This window comes from Pseudopipra pipra, chromosome 5, assembly GCF_036250125.1.
Source record: "Pseudopipra pipra isolate bDixPip1 chromosome 5, bDixPip1.hap1, whole genome shotgun sequence".
Classification (NCBI taxonomy): Eukaryota; Metazoa; Chordata; class Aves; order Passeriformes; family Pipridae; genus Pseudopipra; species Pseudopipra pipra.
The window spans coordinates 3589333-3608379 of NC_087553.1; the positions used below are offsets into that span (position 1 = coordinate 3589333).

The 19047-nt window shown below is 41.6% G+C and overlaps 1 protein-coding gene across 2 annotated transcripts in view; it reads left to right on the forward strand.

Moving 5' to 3' along the window:
- Positions 1-19047, forward strand: part of RASSF8 (Ras association domain family member 8) — an 82509-nt gene that overhangs the window by 51241 nt on the left and 12221 nt on the right. For both annotated transcript variants that reach the window (XM_064654167.1, XM_064654166.1), the window contains exon 3: positions 10032-10227. In XM_064654167.1, coding sequence (XP_064510237.1) covers positions 10125-10227 — 103 coding nt within the window. In that variant the 5' untranslated portion in view covers positions 10032-10124. The remainder of the gene's footprint in view (positions 1-10031; positions 10228-19047) is intronic.

Genomic DNA, 19047 nt, shown 5'->3' on the forward strand with positions numbered 1-19047 from the left:
CAGAGGGGAATCAATAAGTTGAAAGTCGTGCTAGTTTAAAAATTGTTGCAACAGAGAAAGAAAATAGGAACAGGTAAATGAAAGCCTTTTCCCCCCTCCCTTGCTGTGTTGAATTTGACCTGACATCCATTTTCCATTGGCATAGCAGACTGTGACTTCTGTTTAATTGCAGTCAGACTTTTGGCATAGAATCCTGTTTGTCCTGAAGAGCTCTTTGCTGGGTCATTCTCTGAATTCTGTGATGGTTGTAGGATTTCCAAGGGGATGTTGCTCATCTCTATGCTTCTCGCTCCTCCCAGTGAGTTTTGGACCTCTTAGATGAGTTATAGCCAAAGTTAAAGAGAATTAGTGGTTTAGAAAATGTGAAGTTCATAAGTTTCCCTGAAATTATGAGCTGAATAGAGAACCTAAGCACACACCACCTGGTGGCATTCACCTCCACATCCATTTTAAGGAAGTGTGGCCAAAGATGTGTAGACTTATCTTGGAGCTGGTTCTAGCACTGCCACTGAAAGCAGGACTGTGGCAATTCAAACTGAAAACTGTGGGAATTTCAAAGTGAAAGAGGGCAAAGTTAGATTGGATATATGGAAGAAACTCTTTCTTGTGAGGGTGATGAGGCCCTGGCACAGAGAAGCTGTGACTGCCCCATCCCTCGAAGTGTCCAAGGCCAGGTTGGATGGGGCTCTGAGCAACCTGGGATAGTGAAAGGTGTCCCTGCCCATGGCAGGGGGTTGGAATGAGATGATCTTTAAGGTCTCTTCCAACCCAAACCATTCTATGATTCCATGAAGATTACCTCAGATTTTGCTCTAATAAAATTAGCCAAGCTCACAGTTGTCTAGAGAGGGGAAATACTTCAGTGATCCAGCTGAGTCCATCTTTGCTTCTTCTATTCTCTATTTATAGTTCTTTTGTGCCTGGGGAAATACAGAAGCAAGCATAGCCGAGTGTAAATTTTAGAAAGTGATGGGTTCCCCCCACTCATTTATCTTAATTAACAATTTAAAGACTCCTTGTAGAAATAAGCTCTGTTCTGTCTTGCAGACTCTTCTAGGTTATCAAGAGAGTGACTTGGAAGTTCTTAAGTAATGTTTAGTGAATAATGTAGCTGCTCACTGAATAAAGCTTTGAGATTATAATTTTTTTGAAGCAGTTATGTTGATTAAGTTGAAAGTGCCTCACCTTATTTCTGTTTTAGGAATTGCATTTAATTACAGTGAGATTTCGGTAGTCTTGCAGTACCATGGCTTTAAATCATAGGATTAACTGACTTTTAAAACTTCAGTTAATGCAAATTCAAGTAGATCTGTCAGTTGTAAGATGCATTTTATTTCCTGCATCCTTCAGTGCAAGCATGGAAGTGGAGGCATGGGCTCATTTATGTGCAAAGTTCCCCAAAATATAGAGGGGGAACGTGCTGTGTTTGGGTTCATACCTTAAAATGTGGGAAATATAATGAGTTTTTAGTGTGTTTTCCTGAAATGTGCCCTCAGTTCACATTTAAGTCCAGTGAACACCTCTCTCTCGCAGCTGAGGCTCAGTGGGATTGTAGTCGAATGACAAAACATGGCAAATGCTGCATGTGGGCTTGACTGAAGTGTAAAGAGCAGAATCAGCCCTACAAAACCAAGGGTTAATGCAGTTCTTGCCAAAACAGAGCTGATGATCTTACTGCCATCAGTGTAAATATTGGCATTGCACACTGATGTCTTCAGTCCCTCAGCGGGGTGTGTTTGTGGACAAACGTGAGCAGAGAGGGGAAAAGTTGAGTGGGTGGAGCTGTGCCTTCCCTGGAGCCAGCTAGGACAATGACCTCTTTTCTCTCCTTTGAAGCGAGGGCCTCTCAAGGTGTAAGGTACCTTTGAAGTTGTGTATTTTGTAGCTTTTGTATGAATGTTTCCCCTACAATGAAATAGCTTGTTACTCCTCTGCTTTCTTGTTTTCTTTCACTCCCACACACTATTTAGACCATATTAGAGATGTATAGATGTAACTTGCACTTAATGTTGCTGTTTATTAATAAAGTGTTGTGTAATAAAGCTGCTTTTTCAAATGCACTATATGTTTCATACTAATGAGGAACAAATACTTACACGGCTTTGGAAGACATTGCAGTGCAGTAAATGTATGCCTGGTGACTGGGATGATGAATCATGAGATGTTTATTTAATACACATGACTTTTTTTGAGCTATTTGTCTCAGCATTTATATGCTGTGCAGTCTCCTTTGCATGTGGAAAAGGATATTCCTCTGGCACAGAACAAAATGCATCCCAGCTGCTGCCTTAACCTCTGCTGTGCTGCATCCATCTCTCCTGTTGGAGCGAGTCCAGAGGAGGCCACCAAGGTGATTAGAGGGGTGGAGCACTTCTCCTGTGAGGAAAGGCTGGGAGAGCTGGGATTGTTCAGCCTGGAGAAGTGAAGGTGACCTTCAGGGTGACCTAATTGTGGCCTTCCAGTACCTGAAGGGAGCCCACAAGATGGAGAGAGACTGTTTACGAGGGCCTGGAGTGACAAGGTGTGGGGAATGGCTTCACACTGACAGAGAGTGGGTTTAGATGGGATATTGGGGAGAAATTCTTCCCTGGGAGGGTGGGGAGGCCCTGGCACAGGTTGCCCAGAGAAGCTGTGGCTGCTCCATCCCTAGAAGTGTCCAAGGCCAGGTTGGATGGGGCTCTGAGCAACCTGGGCTAGTGGAAGGTGTCCCTGCCCATGGCAGGGTGGTGTAGTTGGATGATCTTTAAGGTCCCTTCCAACCCAAACCATTCCATGATTCTGTGATCCAACCCTTTATAGAACAGTGATGTGCAGTGAGCCTGTCTGAGATGGATCAGTTCACTCCAGCATCTCTAATGGGATTGTTTCACATTGACACTTCTATTTCATAGAAGCTGGAATACAGAGCAAGGGGAAGAAGTGCTTCATGCAGAACCACCTGCAGGTGATACTTCAGTCCTAATCCTGAAACAGATTCAGAGTTGGGTTTAGTGATTAAGCCTGCTTGAATCGAATTCAGACTTGTATCAAGGTAAATCCTATCTCAAGAGCTGAAAGAAGCCTTACATCAGATACTGTTTTGATTTGCTGGTACATATCCTAAATATAATGCTCTTAACTTTTAAAACTTCTGCTCTCTAACTGAAATCTAGTTAGTTAGAAGCAAAGATCCTTGAAACTCTGACTTGAGTGCTGTCAGCATTTCCAAAATGCACTTGGGTTTTTGTACCTCAAGTCTATGTGGAGTTGAGATGCTTTTTATATCTAAACTGAGGGAAAGGAGAGTGTTAATTTCGGAGTTGTTGTTCCTGTTGAATTAATTCAAGTGCGAGAGTGTGAAATTTACTGTTAAAAATGCAAGGTTATGTTCTCAGCAGTGACCAAATACAAAGGAACTTTAATAAGCCATCTGTTTCCTTGGCTCACCTGCTGGCTTGTTTGCTTTCAGATCTTTTGTGGGGATTTGAAAAATGTTTCAGAGCAGAGTTGGGTCAAGCCTTGAGGCTCCAAACTTGAGTCAAGATATAAGTCTTACAGACTGTGAGAGGTTTTGAGAGCAATAGCACTCCAGCCATCCATAGGTGTTTGTGACAGAGGGTCAGAACTTGGTTTTCTATGAAGGCATGTGAATTTTAGACACAATCTGTGATCATGTGCAGGAGGGAGATGTCCTAAAGGCAAACATGCTTGCTGAAGTCAGAGATCATTCTGAAAATTAAAACACTGAAGATAAAAATACAATTTTCAAGGTGGAAGAATTATTTCAACTGGTAACTGATAGTTGCCATTAACAAAATGTATCTTTGAAAGAGACAAGAAGAAGCCAGGATGAAAGCTTTGCCTCCTCTTATCACTCCCTCACCTCCAAAAGAAAACAAGTTAATTCTTTCTGGCTAATTCTCACCAATACAAAGAGAAGAGAGACTGACAATTTGGTTTTTTCTGTGCTGTAAAGATTGCAGCTCAAGGAGAGATTTGTAGCTCAAGGAGAGGTTGGGGATGTTCTGTAATTATGCAAAATACCACTTGTAGCATCCCCTGCTTCAAAACACTGTTTCTTTCCCTCATTTTTTCCCACCAAATTGTTAGCTGTATTGCACCAGGAGAAACTGCCAAGCAAGCAGGAGTTCCTGTTCGAGGCAGTTGAAGGTTCTTGGATGGAAGTCAACTCGTAATTTGTCTGGGAAACTGCGACTTTGGGACTTCTGGGGGATTTGGGGTTGTCCAGAGACACAATTTTTTGTAGTCACAGTTGCTAGAAACAACCTCCTGTACTGTAAGGTTTATACAAACTCGTGTACTGGTGCTGTCCTGTCCTCTCACAGGTTGTGTGTGTGTTTGGGTATCACTTGTGGCACCTGGATTTAGGCCTGTTTCACAGACATGTGTTAGACCATCTTTTGGCCAGTCTAACAGAGGAAAATTCCTTGGTCTTTAAGTCTCTCTCAAGCTTGTTCTCAACACTGTCATCTTCATGGTTGTGGGACCTCTGGTTTGTTTGTTTTAAGCAGTGCTCATTATCTCAGAGGGTTCTTCTGGAATAGCAAAACAATAACACTGCATGAGTGTTAGTCCCACAAAAAAAAATTTGGATGCTACCTCTGTATAAACACTTGCTTCTCAAAGAAAGTTGTACACTGATTTCAAAACCAGCCCCTCATCCTTTCTGATAAAATTCTGTGTACAGAAGACCTTCACTTGATATTTTTGATTTGAACCTGCAGTGAAAGATCTTTGCCCATTTACTGGTGGGAAGCTGCATGTCTTGTAGGATATTTCTTCTTCCTCACTCTAAGGGAGGAGACTTTTTGGAAAATACTAGCGAGCTGGTTTCTAGCAGCCAGTTCTGTATTTGCAGTCATCTTCATCTGGAAAAATGTTGCTTTGCTCTGTACCAGGATTCTTAGGGTGGGGAAAACCTGCCAAATATGTTCCCGTTCACGGGGAGGGCACTATCATGCTCTGCTGGATGGTTTATAAGCTCTTTCTTAGCTGGATAGCTGGGCTGGCTTATTTGTACTTGTTTGTTTGGTATTTTCTAACCAAGCCTTACTAGCATGGACTAACTATTCTTATTAATGAATGGCTTCCAGCCTGGGTGGAATAAGCTGCCTGTTTGTCCAGGGCCCTACCTCGTGTCATAATAGGGAAAAACAAGGAGCACAGCTTGGCCATAGTGCACAGAGAGTGAAAAACAAAGAGTAAATGCCAAACTCCAAATGATGTTTGGTTACAGCTAATTACAAATGAAAGCACTCTGACTTTCAAGTGTACTAAACAACATGCTGGGTCCTTGCTGGGCTACAGAAGGTTACTGAACTGGCTGGTCAAAATTCTGCAGCAGGATTTTAGCTCTGATTTGAGGTACATGACGCTTTCAGGTGGTGTGAACCTAGAAATGAGGTGAAATCAGCATCTTAATTTTAGCTCTCAGGGTTTCTTGTGACTTAACACTTACAAGAAGGTGTTTTGCAAACATCTACTTGGAATATTTGTTTCTTAAATAGAGTACTTATTTCTGCCTGTCTTCTGTTGAGCTTCAGCCTTTTCTGTATTTTGTAAACTAGCTGTGGAGAGGTAGCCAAATAGTAGCATATATATATATATTTGTATTTGTGTGTGTGTATATGTGTATGTTGGATTTTCTTTACACTTGAAAACTGACCAACTATTTGAAAGAGTAAGATACCATCAGCCAATTAGGATGAAAGGGGAATTTAGGGAAAATGTTGAATGCATGGTAATTGAGGAGGCTTCAGGTAAGGTAGTGGAAAAAAAAAGGGAAGAAGAGGGAAGAAGTAGCTGGGGGATGCCAGATTTCCAGTGCTTGGTTCTAGTCAGAACTACGTGTCACTGTGGAGCTGATGACTGACAGGCTGGGGAAAAGCTGTGATCAGAGGCGTGCTTTGGCTTGTGTGCCTCTCAGTAAATTACTTTTGCATTCCTATTCCCAGTCATTGCTAAAATAAGAAGTTGTGCATAAAACGAACTGGTTTTGAACTTACGGGATGGAGAAACCTCAAGTGAGATTTTTTCCTCCAACCCCCTCCATTGGCTTCAGAAAGAAATTTGTACAGTGTTGGAGGTAAGGATTATTTTGCCTCCTGTCATGTAAAAGGACCATGTGCATTCTGGACAGAGACTTCAGGTCAAAAAATATATTTGGGGCTGTCAGAGTGGCCCTCAGTGGAAAGACAAATAAGATATTACTGATATGCAAGTTAACTGTCAGCAAATAAAGAACTGAATACATATGAAGGAAAACCAAATGCTGATAAGAGAATGTTACAGAGCTATAATTGGGAAGCAGAGATAGGCACATTGCCAGAAGGTTTTTGGTTTTCAGACCTCTCTTTAAACTTCTAATGGATGGGCCTAGAAACCAAAACAGTCCTAGATTTATTTTTCTTTTTTTTTTTTTTAACCTATTGTAGGAGAGCTTTGCTTAGAAGTTATAAGGTGATTTCAGCACATAGATGTTCCACTTTGGATGTGTGTGTATGTTCCTAGTGACAGGTCCCCAAAAGAATCCCATGGGCACTTATGGGGCACATGGAATCACAGAGTCATTGAGGTTGGAAAAGACCTCCAAGATCAGAGTCCGACCTCTGAGCAAACACTACCATGTCGACTAGGCCAGAGCACTGAGTCCAGTCTTTCCTTAAACATCTCCAGGGATGGTGACTCCACCACCTTCCTGGGCAGCCCTTTTATTCACACACTCCTTTTATTCACACACTCCTTTAATTCAGCCCTGCGTGTTGTTTTACCACAGGCTTCTATTGGTTCTTCATCCCTATTTAGTCTACTAAAACTATTTATCCTGTAAGAAATTAACAGGGAATGTTTCCCCTGAGCCTGAACTGTTTCAAAGACACTTTGTTGGGATCATTTGCAGCTTTGGTGAACGTTATTTTCAAACTTGGAAGTGTCAGCAAATATTCCATTATTACACGGTGCCCCTCTTTAGTCCATTCTTTTTTAAAGATGGATGGTAGGAAAACAGATGACCAAACCTGATCAGCACTGAACACAAGACATTGTACATTGTGTGCTGACTGGGGGGAAAAAATGCACTTGCTGGCTTGCTAAATAGAGATAATACTTTGGGTGTTGACAGGCAGAAAAACAATTAGAGCTGTCGGATGCTTTGCTGACATGTGCGTTGTCACACGGAGAGATGGCTTGGCCTGTGCCAGGAACTCTGAATTGTTCAACCCTCAGCTAGGTATTAAGTTAATTAACAAAGTTCCTTATGGCTAGGCTTGGAATGTGAGGTCTGTTTATTTGGGAAGACAACTGGTCCAGGAACAAACAGGGAAGGTCACTGATGGGGCCTGTGAGGTGTTTATGTCAGTCATTGTTGTATTACTGGCTGGTAAAAGTGTTTCTGTATTTGCACACTGTGCAGATTCTTTGAATTATGTGATTTTATGGGGGAAAATATTTATCAAGACTTCTTTGGGTTTTCAGGTGCTTATTCACGTCTCAAAAGGCTATTTTCTACACACTTGGCATTCTTAAAAGCTGTCACTTTTTTATTAAATGTATGAGCATATTTGAAATCTAGTTTTACTTTATTTACATATATATTTATTTACATATAATTCTGGACAGGTATTTTTGGGCAGGATACACATACACACACAAATATATGTGCTGTACTGAGTTTTCCTGCACCATTTCTGCCTCCACGTGCAGTTCTGTTAAATCCATCAGCATCATCAGATTCCATGTTCTGTGTGAAACCCTACCCTGCCTGTCTTCACTAATCCTCTAGATAATTTTCAGATATCTTTCACTTTATCCCTGTGTTATCCCTTTTCCTGGTACTTAAAACTACAGGCAATATTTTGGAAGAATTATCACTTTATCCATATGGGATTACCTGAATACATGAGCTTCTTTTATCGTATTATCATGGTTTATTTTTTCTCCATCTGCTTAAATAACCCAGCTGTCTGATTAGGTTTTCTTTATTTGTTTTTGTGTTTTTCTGTTGGTGGGTGGTTATTTTGGGTTTCTGGTTTAGTTTTGAGGGGTTTTTTTTAAAGAATAGTCGTTATTGGTGGTTTGGTTTTTGTTTCAGCTTTGGGGAAAGGCTTTATATTTTTAAGACAATAATTCTTCTTGGAATTTTTACCTCAAAATTTTTGAATTCTGAGGCATCTCAGAATCTCCACTTAGAGATTACTTCTTGTGAGCCATGATGCCCATGGATGTATATGCAGAAGGAAAGCAGCTCCTGGAAAAGCTGAGTTCAGATCAGTAGTTAATCTAGACATTAACATGAGATAAACCTTGAGCAGCTTGACTCTTGGTAACCAGACAGCAGAACGCAAATGGCTGATTGCTCAGTCCCAGTTTAGCTCCCTGGGCTTTAAACTTTATTTCTGTGCTTCAGCATTTTCCTGGCTTTCGAGTGCAGAAAGAGATTTTTTTGACTCATGGGTTTTCTTTGTTTTAGGGAAAAAACCAACTCTCTGATCATTTTATTTAATTAATAATCTGGGGAGTTTTCTTTTTTAAAATTTAACTGGGAGCTGGTATACCAGACATGCTTAAAAGTGAAAACTGAGTAGATGAGGTGTGGTATGGCTTCCTTTTTTGTTTAGTATCATTGCAGTGCCTGTGGAAAAACTTGGGATAACAGGTTTATTTATTATATTAGCATATAATTAACGGGTTCATTCATTTATATTAGCTAATATCTGTCTCCTCACAGAACCAGCACAGTGCTGGCAGGGGTTAAACCACCTCTACAACACTTGCCCTGATGCGTCTCCTTGTTTTGCTCACTTTCCTTTGTGGGGTTTGATACTAAATGCACAGGTTTGTTGGGAAGAGGAACCTGCAGCTGTTTCTGTAGGGAGACAAAAGTTGGGCTCTCATGGATGGCTGTAATTAAAAGTGTTTCCCCCTTGTTTTGCTACAGCACCACCTGCTAGGTATTGTTGAACAAACACTGAAAGCATCCCTAACCAGTCCCTTGAGACATCCAGGCAGCATACAAAAAAAAGAAGAGAGGCACTTGTTACTGGAAACTGTTACAAGTTTACTCTGGAGCACTCTTTAGTGCTATTTCTCTGGGTGCTCTTTTTATAAAACTTTTAACATTTCAGGAAACAAACTGTAATGAATGTAACTAGTGTGTCTACACAACAGGTAGATATTGCTGAAGTGTGGGATCACAGAAGCATTAAGGTTGGAAAAGCCCTCCAAGACCATTGAGTACACCCTGTGCTGATCCCCACCTTGTCACCCAGCCCAGAGCACTGAGTCCAGTCATTCCTTGGTCACCTCCAGGGATGGGGACTCCACCACCTCCCTGGGCAACCCCTTCCAATGCCTGACCACCCTTTCAGTGAGAAATTCCTCCTGATGTCCAACCTGAACCTCCCCTGGCACGGCTTGAGGCTGTTTCCTCTTGTCCTGTCCATTGTTTCCTGGGAGCAGAGCCTGACCCCCACCTGGCTACAACCTCCTGTAAGGTCCCCCCTGAGCCTCCTTTTCTCCAGGCTGAGCCCCCCCCAGCTCCCTCAGCTGCTCCTCATAGGACTGACTCTCCAGACCCTTCCCCAGCTCCATTGCCCTTCTCTGGACACCCTCCAGCCCCTCAATGTCCTTCCTGAACTGAGGGGCCCAGAACTGGACACAGGATTTGAGATGAGGCCTCACCAGTGCCCAGCACAGGGAGGCAATCCCTGCCCTGGCCCTGCTGCCACACTATTGCTGATCCAAGCCAGGTGCCATTGGCCTCTTGCCCCCCTGGGCACACTTGGGCTCATGTCCAGCTGCTGTCACCAGCACTCCAGGGCCTTTCCCAACAGGCACTTTCCAGCCACTGTTTCCCCAAAATGTGAGGATGTGTGTGTGGTTCCTGTTGTATTTAAAGAAAGGAGGCTGAGTTGCTTCTCCTACCAAATAGGTGACAAGCTGAAATTGTTAACTTTCAGCTATGAAAATGCCTTGCTATGAACAAGCATATTGTAATGCCTTGCTATGAACACCAGGATTTTTCTCTCCTGTAGCTGCTGCAGGACATCTGCTGCCTTCTCTCCGGTGTAGCTGCAAGTATGACTTGACGGATGCGCATCCATGGCTCTTGGATGATCTGGTGAACCATGGAGCTCAAAGTATGGGTGGATGGAGTCCAGAGAATCGTGTGTGGGGTCACCGAGGTCACAACATGCCAGGAAGTTGTAATAGCCCTTGCTCAGGCCATTGGTGAGTAGCTCTGCCAGCTGGGAAATGGGGTGAAGCCTTTTTTTACAGAGCTAACATGAGGGGAGGTGAGGGGGCACTGAGTATGAAAGTACAATTTGCAGGGTAAACTTGTAGCCTTTGATCTTTCACCTGACAGATTAGAAAGAAAGCAAGGAAACACTTTGAAATCTATAAACTCTCATTCGATACAAATTTATTCTCTAAATAATAATAATATGCTGCTGTTTGTTATTGTAAATACAGCCTGAATAAAGAAGGTGCTAGACTGTCAATGTTCTGAGTACCAAAGAATATGAAAGCAGTGCATTCTAATGCTGTTCATTGAAATAATACACATTGTAAGTATCCTCAGTTATACTGGGAATAGCATAGACCAGTGAAATAGATCCTTCAGGTTCTCCTCCTACCCTTTCATTGTGGTGTGCAGGAGTAACTTGGAAGTCTGTACAGTGTTAGCAATTTGCAGAGCAGTTTAGAAGGAAAAAAATAAAATCTTTCAGGCTCCACAGCCTCGTCAGATCTTTCTCAGTGACTAAGAGCATGATAATTTTTCATAGCTTGTCTTATCCAGATGAGTATTGAGCTTAATTTTGGTACTCATCTCTTTGGAATAGATTATAAAAATTTGTGTGGTCTTATATCTGAAAATATCTTTATCTGAATAAGCCTCAACTTCATCCCTTCAGTATTTCCCATGCTGATTCTTATTCTTTGCTCAGAAGTTATAATTGGCTTTAGATACTATTTAAATTTAGGCATTAAAGCCTATGTTTTACCTAAAATTAGATTAATAATTTAAAGGCTAACTTTTGCATTTTTCAGTGTGCCAGCAGTTTTGCAAATTGTATTAGCAGTCTGAACCAATTTAAAAATAATAACTTTCTAATAAAAAATAACTTAGGCTCACGAATGTCAACGAGATATTCCACCTGTAAGCATGAAGTCAGTTTCTCTGAAATTGTGATGTTTATTTATTTAAATTTGTACTTCTGGACATCATTTCCACCTGCTTTCATCAGATGAAGTAGAAGACTGGAACTTTTTTATTTTATGATCTAAGGGGATCGAACACAATGCTAGCATGTGTTTATCTATATGCATCAAATAACTTTTAAAGCTTCATTTAAAAATTTCAAAAAGTTAGTTTGTCTCTCAAATCTTGTGTTTGATGTTTAACTGTTAAATGTGCTTTTACTGGTGGTGCTACTTGCAGCTTTTCATTTAATGCTAATTGGTTCCTGAATAGCTTTCATATCTTATTTTCTGCCTGTAGGTTTTTTGGGACACAATTATGCTGCCATGGTCATTTCCTAGTAATGATTAAGTGATACGTATTTAGAAATAATAAAGTGGTTGTGATACTTTAGTTCTTCACCTTGCTTTCAATATCTCTTTACTCTGTTTCCTTCGCCTTCTCCCACAACACATAAAATGTCAGACTCCTGGGTCTAGACAGTAGTTTAATGTTCTCCTGTGTAATTTCTCTTTAGGTTTTTTCTGTATCCTCAGCTATCAGCCTGAACTCTTGTAAGGCCTCCATGAGCCTTGGAAACACACAGGTTTTGTCAGCTCTTCAGGCTTCCTTTTCTGTAGCACATCCCCAGTTCATCTGGGGCAGGCGACTCTGGTTCCAAGTGGAGATAAATTTCAGTTGCAACCAGAGCCAAATTAAGAGAATCCCTTGGAAATTCCTTCCTGAGGCAAATATCCTCCCTGGAAAACACCCATTATAACTTCCCTCTCACTAGGGCAGCTCAGACAGTATCAAACACCACCTAAATTGCTCTTTGGCAGGTGGGGCTTTCCCAGCCCTCCTGTCAGGCCATTCATCACAAAAGCAGCCATATGTCTGGTCCTTTGATTTGGCTGTAGGTACCAGCTTACCAGGAAAAAATGTCACTGGAATTTGAATAGGAATCTATTAAAATGTATCCCTCTAGCTCTCACCTGACACTTGGTGGTGGAAAGTAGCCAGTCTGAGTTGGCGTTCTCCTCACTTGGCTCTGATTGTATTTTCCACTTTGCAGTCTGGCTCCTTCAGCAGTCACAGAGCTTGGCTGGATTCAGGATTGTTTTGTCTGTCTGTTGGTCTGTCTGCAAAGTTTTTGAGATGCTCTTTTTGTTTTATCACCTCTTACAGTTTATTGACTTAAAAAATACCCCACACACAGTGCAGTCTTCTTACCTGAGCCTGAAGTGTGAACTGCAACAAGTATGTAATTTTCTTGAAGTGCAGTGTCTGGATATCTGCAAATTAACTTATGTTACAGTCATATCCACTGTAGAAAGTACAAGCCAAAGATATCTGAATTAAGACAGCCATGGTTAAGAAGCTTCTTGTGGACAAATGAAGCTGCCTCTGTTCTAGAGATATGAAAAGTAAAGCTTTATCGTGTATTTCAAAAATCAAAATCAAAATTATTATAGAATGGACTGTGGTTAGATGGCACCTTGGAACATCTGCTGTTCAGACCAGGGTCAGCCAGACCAGGTTGCTCGGGACCACGGGCAGTTGGGTTTTGAATCTGGCTGGGCATGGAGACTCCTCCACCTCTCTGGGCCACCTGCTCCAATGTCCAGTCACCCTTCTTTTGTTTGCCTTAAATGGAATTCCTTGTGTTGCAAGGATTGCCTTTTGCTGTCACTTGATCAACTGCAGGGCCCTGTCTGCTGATCTCCTGCTGTGATAAGAACAAGAAAAAGGTTTCCAAATGTGTACTTTCCAACTCTCCCCTCCTGTCGTGGAAATTCAGTAATAACTTCGGGATACAAAAGTATTCTTTTTTTTTTTTTATGTTTTATGGCTATTTTAATAAAAAAATTATGCTGGGTGCTGGTCTATGCCCCTTTGTAGGAGATTCTGTCCCATACCCTAATTCTGCTCCTTTGGCCGTGGTGTTCTGTCACTTAACTTGCCTGGCTAATGCTCCTTAGCCTATTCCTTACAAATTGGTGGTCTTTCAGTGAAAAAGTCTCTCTTTGGGGCTGTTCTCCTGATGGATAATATTTATGTTACCTCTTCTTGCATTATGATGTCCTTCTGCTGCCTATCTGTTGATCATTGCAGAGTAGGAAATGATTCTACCCCAAGTAAGAGGTTTAGGGAGGTTTGGGTTGTTTGTTTTTTTTTTTAAATTTCCATTTGGATTGAAGTTAAAGGGTCTGCATTAAATCTCAAAACCCCCTCATTCTTTAAAGCAAAAAAAGAAGGGAGAGTTGTCTCCTTCAGTGATCCCAGCAAAGATTATTTTAAAAATACATGTATATAATTTAATGAATGTGAAATAGAATAATATAAACTAGATCTAATTTTGGATGCTAAAATGGATTGTTTCTCTGATTTAGGAGGAGTTAGAAATGCCTTAGATGGAGGGTGGGTCACTGGAATTCTGTTCAAGACAGACATAAAACTATTCAGGTAGAAGTTTTCAGAGAATGAAATCACCTCCCCCTGGGATCTTGAAGAACACTTGATACTACCTTTTATGAGTTTTATCCAGGCCTGCTTTATTTTTTTATTTTATTTTTTTTTTAACTCAAGCTGCTTACAAGTTACAAAAATTTGGCTTTTAGTACAAATAAGAGGAGTGATGGTTTCATCATGAAAAAATAAGCCCTCACCACTTTGGGAATGGAAAGTAGGATATGGACTTAAAGTTGAGTGTGTAAGTGTAGTGACTCCTCTCAAAAAATCATTATAATGCTGAAGGGAAAAGCAGATGGGATCCTAAAAGAGAGTGAGCATATCTTTGGAGCTGATGGCTTAGGCAAATGTAGTTAAACTATGGATGGTTTGGTTTTGTTTTGTTTTTTTGTTGTTTTTTTTGTTTTTTTTTGTTTGTTTGTTTGGTTGGTTTGGTTTGTGTTTTTGTTTTTGTTTGTTTGTTTGGTTTGGTTTTTTTGGTTTTTTTTTTGGTTTTTTTTGTTTTAAATTGGCTTTTACTGGTTGTTTTCCATTCAAATATGAAAAATAAAAATATCTTCCAAAGGAATGTGGGACTAATGCTGGAGTCACAAATATACTTGTCTTGTTCCATCAGAAGTGTTCTCCCATTTCCAGCCCCTGTGAGGATCTTTAGTGCATTCATTATGATTTCTTTTACCCCTGGAGACTAGAATGCATCTTTTGTAGTCAGAACATGTTTCTTTCCTAGAAAGAGAATATTTCAGTTTAGAGACACAAAGTTTGAATTTCTTGCCCAAGTGCACTTTTGTTTTCTGCCCTCCCCATAATTTCTGTGGCAAATAATTAAAATGGCAGACTTGCTTTAAATAGTGCTGGGGGCTTGGGGTTTTCTGGCTGGAGAATATGAGCAACACTTCACTGAACAAGAAGTACAGATGTCTCTTTTTAAAATTAAACAAATGCAGCTGTCAGGGTTTTTTGTTATTTTTTTTTTATTGCAGTTGAGTATTTTCCCCCAAAGATAAATGGGGTGTGTTTATGAAAATAAAGCACAGATTTGTCTGTGCTGTCTCAGACGTGTGTTACAGCATCGTAAGGCTCAGCCAGAGCTGTGTCTGGAAAGATCACACCACTCCTTTTACAGGAAGTAAATGTAGTGACAGGACAAGGGGGAATGGCTTCAAACTGACAGACAGTAGGTGTAGATTGGATATTAGGGAGAAATTCTTCCCTGTGAGGGTGGTGAGGCCCTGGCACAGGTTGCCCAGAGAAGTTGTGGCTGCCCCAGCCCTGGAAGTGTCCAAGGCCAGGTTGGATGGGGCTCTGAGCAACCTTGGCTAGTGGAAGGTGTCCCTGCCTGTGGCAGGGGGTTAGAATGAGATGATCCCTTCCAACCCAGGCCATTCTGTGATTCATTGATGCCTCTTATGTTCATCTCTTCTTCCAAATAATTTCTGCTAAAGCAAGTGCCAAAGGTGGCTGTCAGAGAGAGGGAAAAGAGTCTGAGCAAACTGAACCTCAGCACCAGCTCTGAAGAGAATTAGAAGAAGGGAGAAATTCTTGGTGTGTACAAACTAAGGTTTTTACTGTTAAATTAATCATGTAGTTTACTGCTAAGAATCGCTTAAAACTTGTGGTGTTTTGACCCCAAAATTTCGCTCTCTACCACTTCAGATAGCAACCTTGAGGGATAAGAAGTACGAGAAAGCTGTGTGCTGTGATGAACTTTCTAGTTCAGGAATCTGGTGACAGTAACCTCTCTGAGAGGCACAGTGGCTGGGTGGGGTGATTTGTCTCCACCTTGAGTGATGTGATACCTCCAGAGCAGTGCTGGTGCCTGCAGCAGAAACCTGGGCTGCTTGATGTGCTTTTGTTGTCTGACTTCAGCCAAACTGCTCCTCCACGTTGTTTAACCTACTTGAGACACGAGTCTAAAATAAATGTGGTACCTCGGGGTGCTCAGAGAAAAAGACAATTGAAAGTATGAAGTGAGTCCAAGTGCTTTGTGTTGTCAGGGTGTGATAACACTTGTATACCCTTCTTTTGAGAGCCAGGATAATGGTAATAAACTAAGGCTGCAGTTCTGATAAAGATGCTGGGAGCACAGCTCTGCCCAGAGAACTCAGCAGGCCTTCAGTGGAGCCTGGATATCTCTGTGGAGCCTGGATATCTCTGGATATCTCTGATTCTTTATTTTCTGTGGAATTCATACATGTGTGTGCAAAATATGGCACAAGTTGAGAAATCTGAGTAACACAAACTCTAACCTCTATTTTGAAGGTTTTTTTGCTCTTAATCTTGGGTATTTAATGAGTTCTCAAGTAGCCTGACTGGCATTTTTTAAAAATTGCTGTGGATGTTAAGTATGGCATAATGAATGTAATATCAGCTTCATAATTCACAGATAGAGAGTTCAGATCACCCTGGACTGATTAAAATTGCCAGCAATTACTTTTCTATCAGTCCTGTCAAGGATTCAGGAGTTGGTGCTGTTGTCCCTTTGGCAAGGCAGAGCATTTTCACCCACGTGTTCCACATATTAGGAGTTCTTAGAAGTTTTTACCCACATACAAGTATGTTTTACTTTACATGGCCTTTTTAGGGAAGACAGGATCCTTCAGCCTGTGAGACCAGGGCAGTGACTCACCTGCTTGCACTGACTCACTGCTGTAGGGCCTGGCTCTTGAAGCATGGGAGACACTTACTGAAAAGATCTTGCTTGGCATAAACATTTGTAGCCTGATGGGAAAGATAAGGCACAGTACTTTTTTTTTCCTCTCGTGGTGTATCATCCTACCTTCATACCAAAAAAATATAGTGCCTGAAATTCTTTAAATGTAGAGGATGATGGACTTCTGGGAGAGACTAAAGGGTTGAATCATTCCTGAAAAAGAGAATTGATGACCTCTCAGGTTACAGTCCTGCTAGAAGTGTTGCCTGAGAAACACTGCTACTGCTTCTTTCCTTTGGAGTTTCATTTTCACTTTTGCCAGCAGAAGCAGTCACTCATGTCTACTGTGTCAGCTGCAAATATTAAAGCACATAGAGAACCTTAAAGTGAATAATAGTTACAAGTCCTACTGCCTTCATGGAGTGTAATTTAGAACTCTGCCACTTGAGAGTCTAAAAAAAATGTTCAATTACCTTGTTCCTGTATTTCATTAGTTTAATTACTGTTCATTGTGATGGAATCTGTGTTTAAATTACCAAATTACATCAATCCCAAGTTTGTGTGCTTATGGAGCTGTAGGTGGGAACTTAACCTCTTAAACTTGACACTGGCCCTTTGTGCAGATGCAGTGTGCTGTAGAGATGTAAAGATACACCTACTTCTCTTACAGCTTGTCATTTGCTGTCTTGCAAAACAGATATAAATTCTTGATGATTGGTTTGAGATGGTAATATCATATGGTTCATGTAGGGTCTGGGGACCATATAGTAATCATAGAATGGTTTGAGTTGGAAGGAATCATAAAGATCATCTTGTTCCAACTCCCCCTGCCATGGGCAGGGACACCTTCCACTATCCCCAGTATCCCCCCACTATCAGAGCCCCATCCAACCTGGCCTTCAACACTTCCAGGGATGGGGCAGCCACAGCTTCTCTGGGCAACCTGTGCCAGGGCCTCACCACCCTCACAGGGAAGAATTTCTTCCCAATATCCAATCTAAACTTACTCTCTGTCAGCTGAAGCCATTCCCCCTTGTCCTGTCACTCCAGGCCCTTGGAAATAGTCTCTCTCCATCTTCCTTGTGGGTTCCCTTCAGGTCCTGGAAGGCCACGATTAGGGCACCCCAAAGTTTCTCTTTCCCAGGCTGAACAATCCCAACTCTCTCAGCCTTTTCTCCCAGCAGAGCTGCTCCATCCCTCTGATCACCTTGGTGTCCCTCCTCTGGACTCTTTCCAACAGCTCCATGTCCTTGCTGTGCTGGGCCTCCAGAGCTGGAGGCAGCTCTGCAGGGAAGTCTCCCCAGAGCAGGGCAGAGGGACAGAATCCCCCTTTCCCCTGCTGGCCATGGAGAAGGGTGTAGAGGCTTTTTGTTTCCACCAGCCCCTGAATTGCTGTTTTTTTGAACAGGAAAACATGGAACACAGCACTGCTGATGCTTTTTTGGGGGCTATCTGGGTTGTTTTCTCTACCATTCGCAATAACACAAAGCTTTGATAGAATTATTAAAAAAAAAAAAGAGTCCTAATAATTTCTAGTTGTGCATATTCTTAAAGTTAGATTTCAGAAGTCACAAGGGATCCACTGGCAAGGCAGGTACCTACCCATGTGAACATAAGTACAACTAAGGCTGTGCTTTGGCTGCTCACTGAATTGACTCCTGAACTGGTCACTGACCTTTATCTGGAAATACTGCAGAATTCTGCATGAGATTTAATGTAATCTGGAGCTGGGAGAAACACTGTAGTTTAGGGGATACTGTACATTGCTGGCACGAGGCTCATTACGTGAACACAACTGTAACTTAATTTTTCAAATGATAAGGTTTGCATGAATGAGGTGGGGCTGAGTTCTGCCAGGTGCTTTTTGTGTCCAAAAGCTCACGGACAACATGCAAGGCAAGAAGCAGCATGCAGCTGTGGAGCTGCTCTTTGGCATCAACCCAGGCAAGCTGGTTTTTTTTTCCCTTGTCAGTGGTAGCACATCAAAACCAGCAGTTTGTTGCAGGGACGCCTGTGTTCTGAAACACTCTATCATTAGTTCTGAATTAACTCATTCACCCTTTCATTTGTGAATTAATCCCCTCTAATGCAGGCAAACATCACAGTTGTGGTTGTCTGGGTGTTGTTAATCTGCATCATACATAGGCTGAGCACTAAACCTGGGTAATGATCTCGGATGAGGACAGCTTTGTTTTAGACCAGTCCTGAACTCCAGGTGTGGTTGTTGAACTCTGTAAGTATTACCTCCACAAAACACTTTCTTTTATGTGGCTCTTGAGTGCTGAGTTCATTATTTAGGGCTGTGTGTTGATTTGGAACCCTGAGCTAAGATGGAAATAGTTCTTGGCAAGTGCTTTGCTTAATTCTTTAATTCGCTTTTGGTCGAGATTGTTAGAGCTTTATTCTCCTCCCCTCCTTTCCTTTTTTTTTTTTTGTCTGTTGTTACATTTCTTTTAAATGATGAATTTAATAGCAGAGTGAATAGAAACTGCATGCTGCTCGTTCCCCTAGTGGTACCTACTCCTGTTTGCAATTTTCAGACAGCTTTGAACTTGACTGTTTCTGACACAACACAAGCATTAGTAACACAGCCATGATTACAAGCTGAAAGCTTCTAAGAGTAACAAAACAGAGCAGCGAAGTGCAGCCTTTGTCCTGGGTTCTGGGGTATGTTTTTACTGAATTTTTCTCTCAGGGATTTTATTGTTAATATGCTAGGGCAAGCAGCGCTAGGTTTATTTTT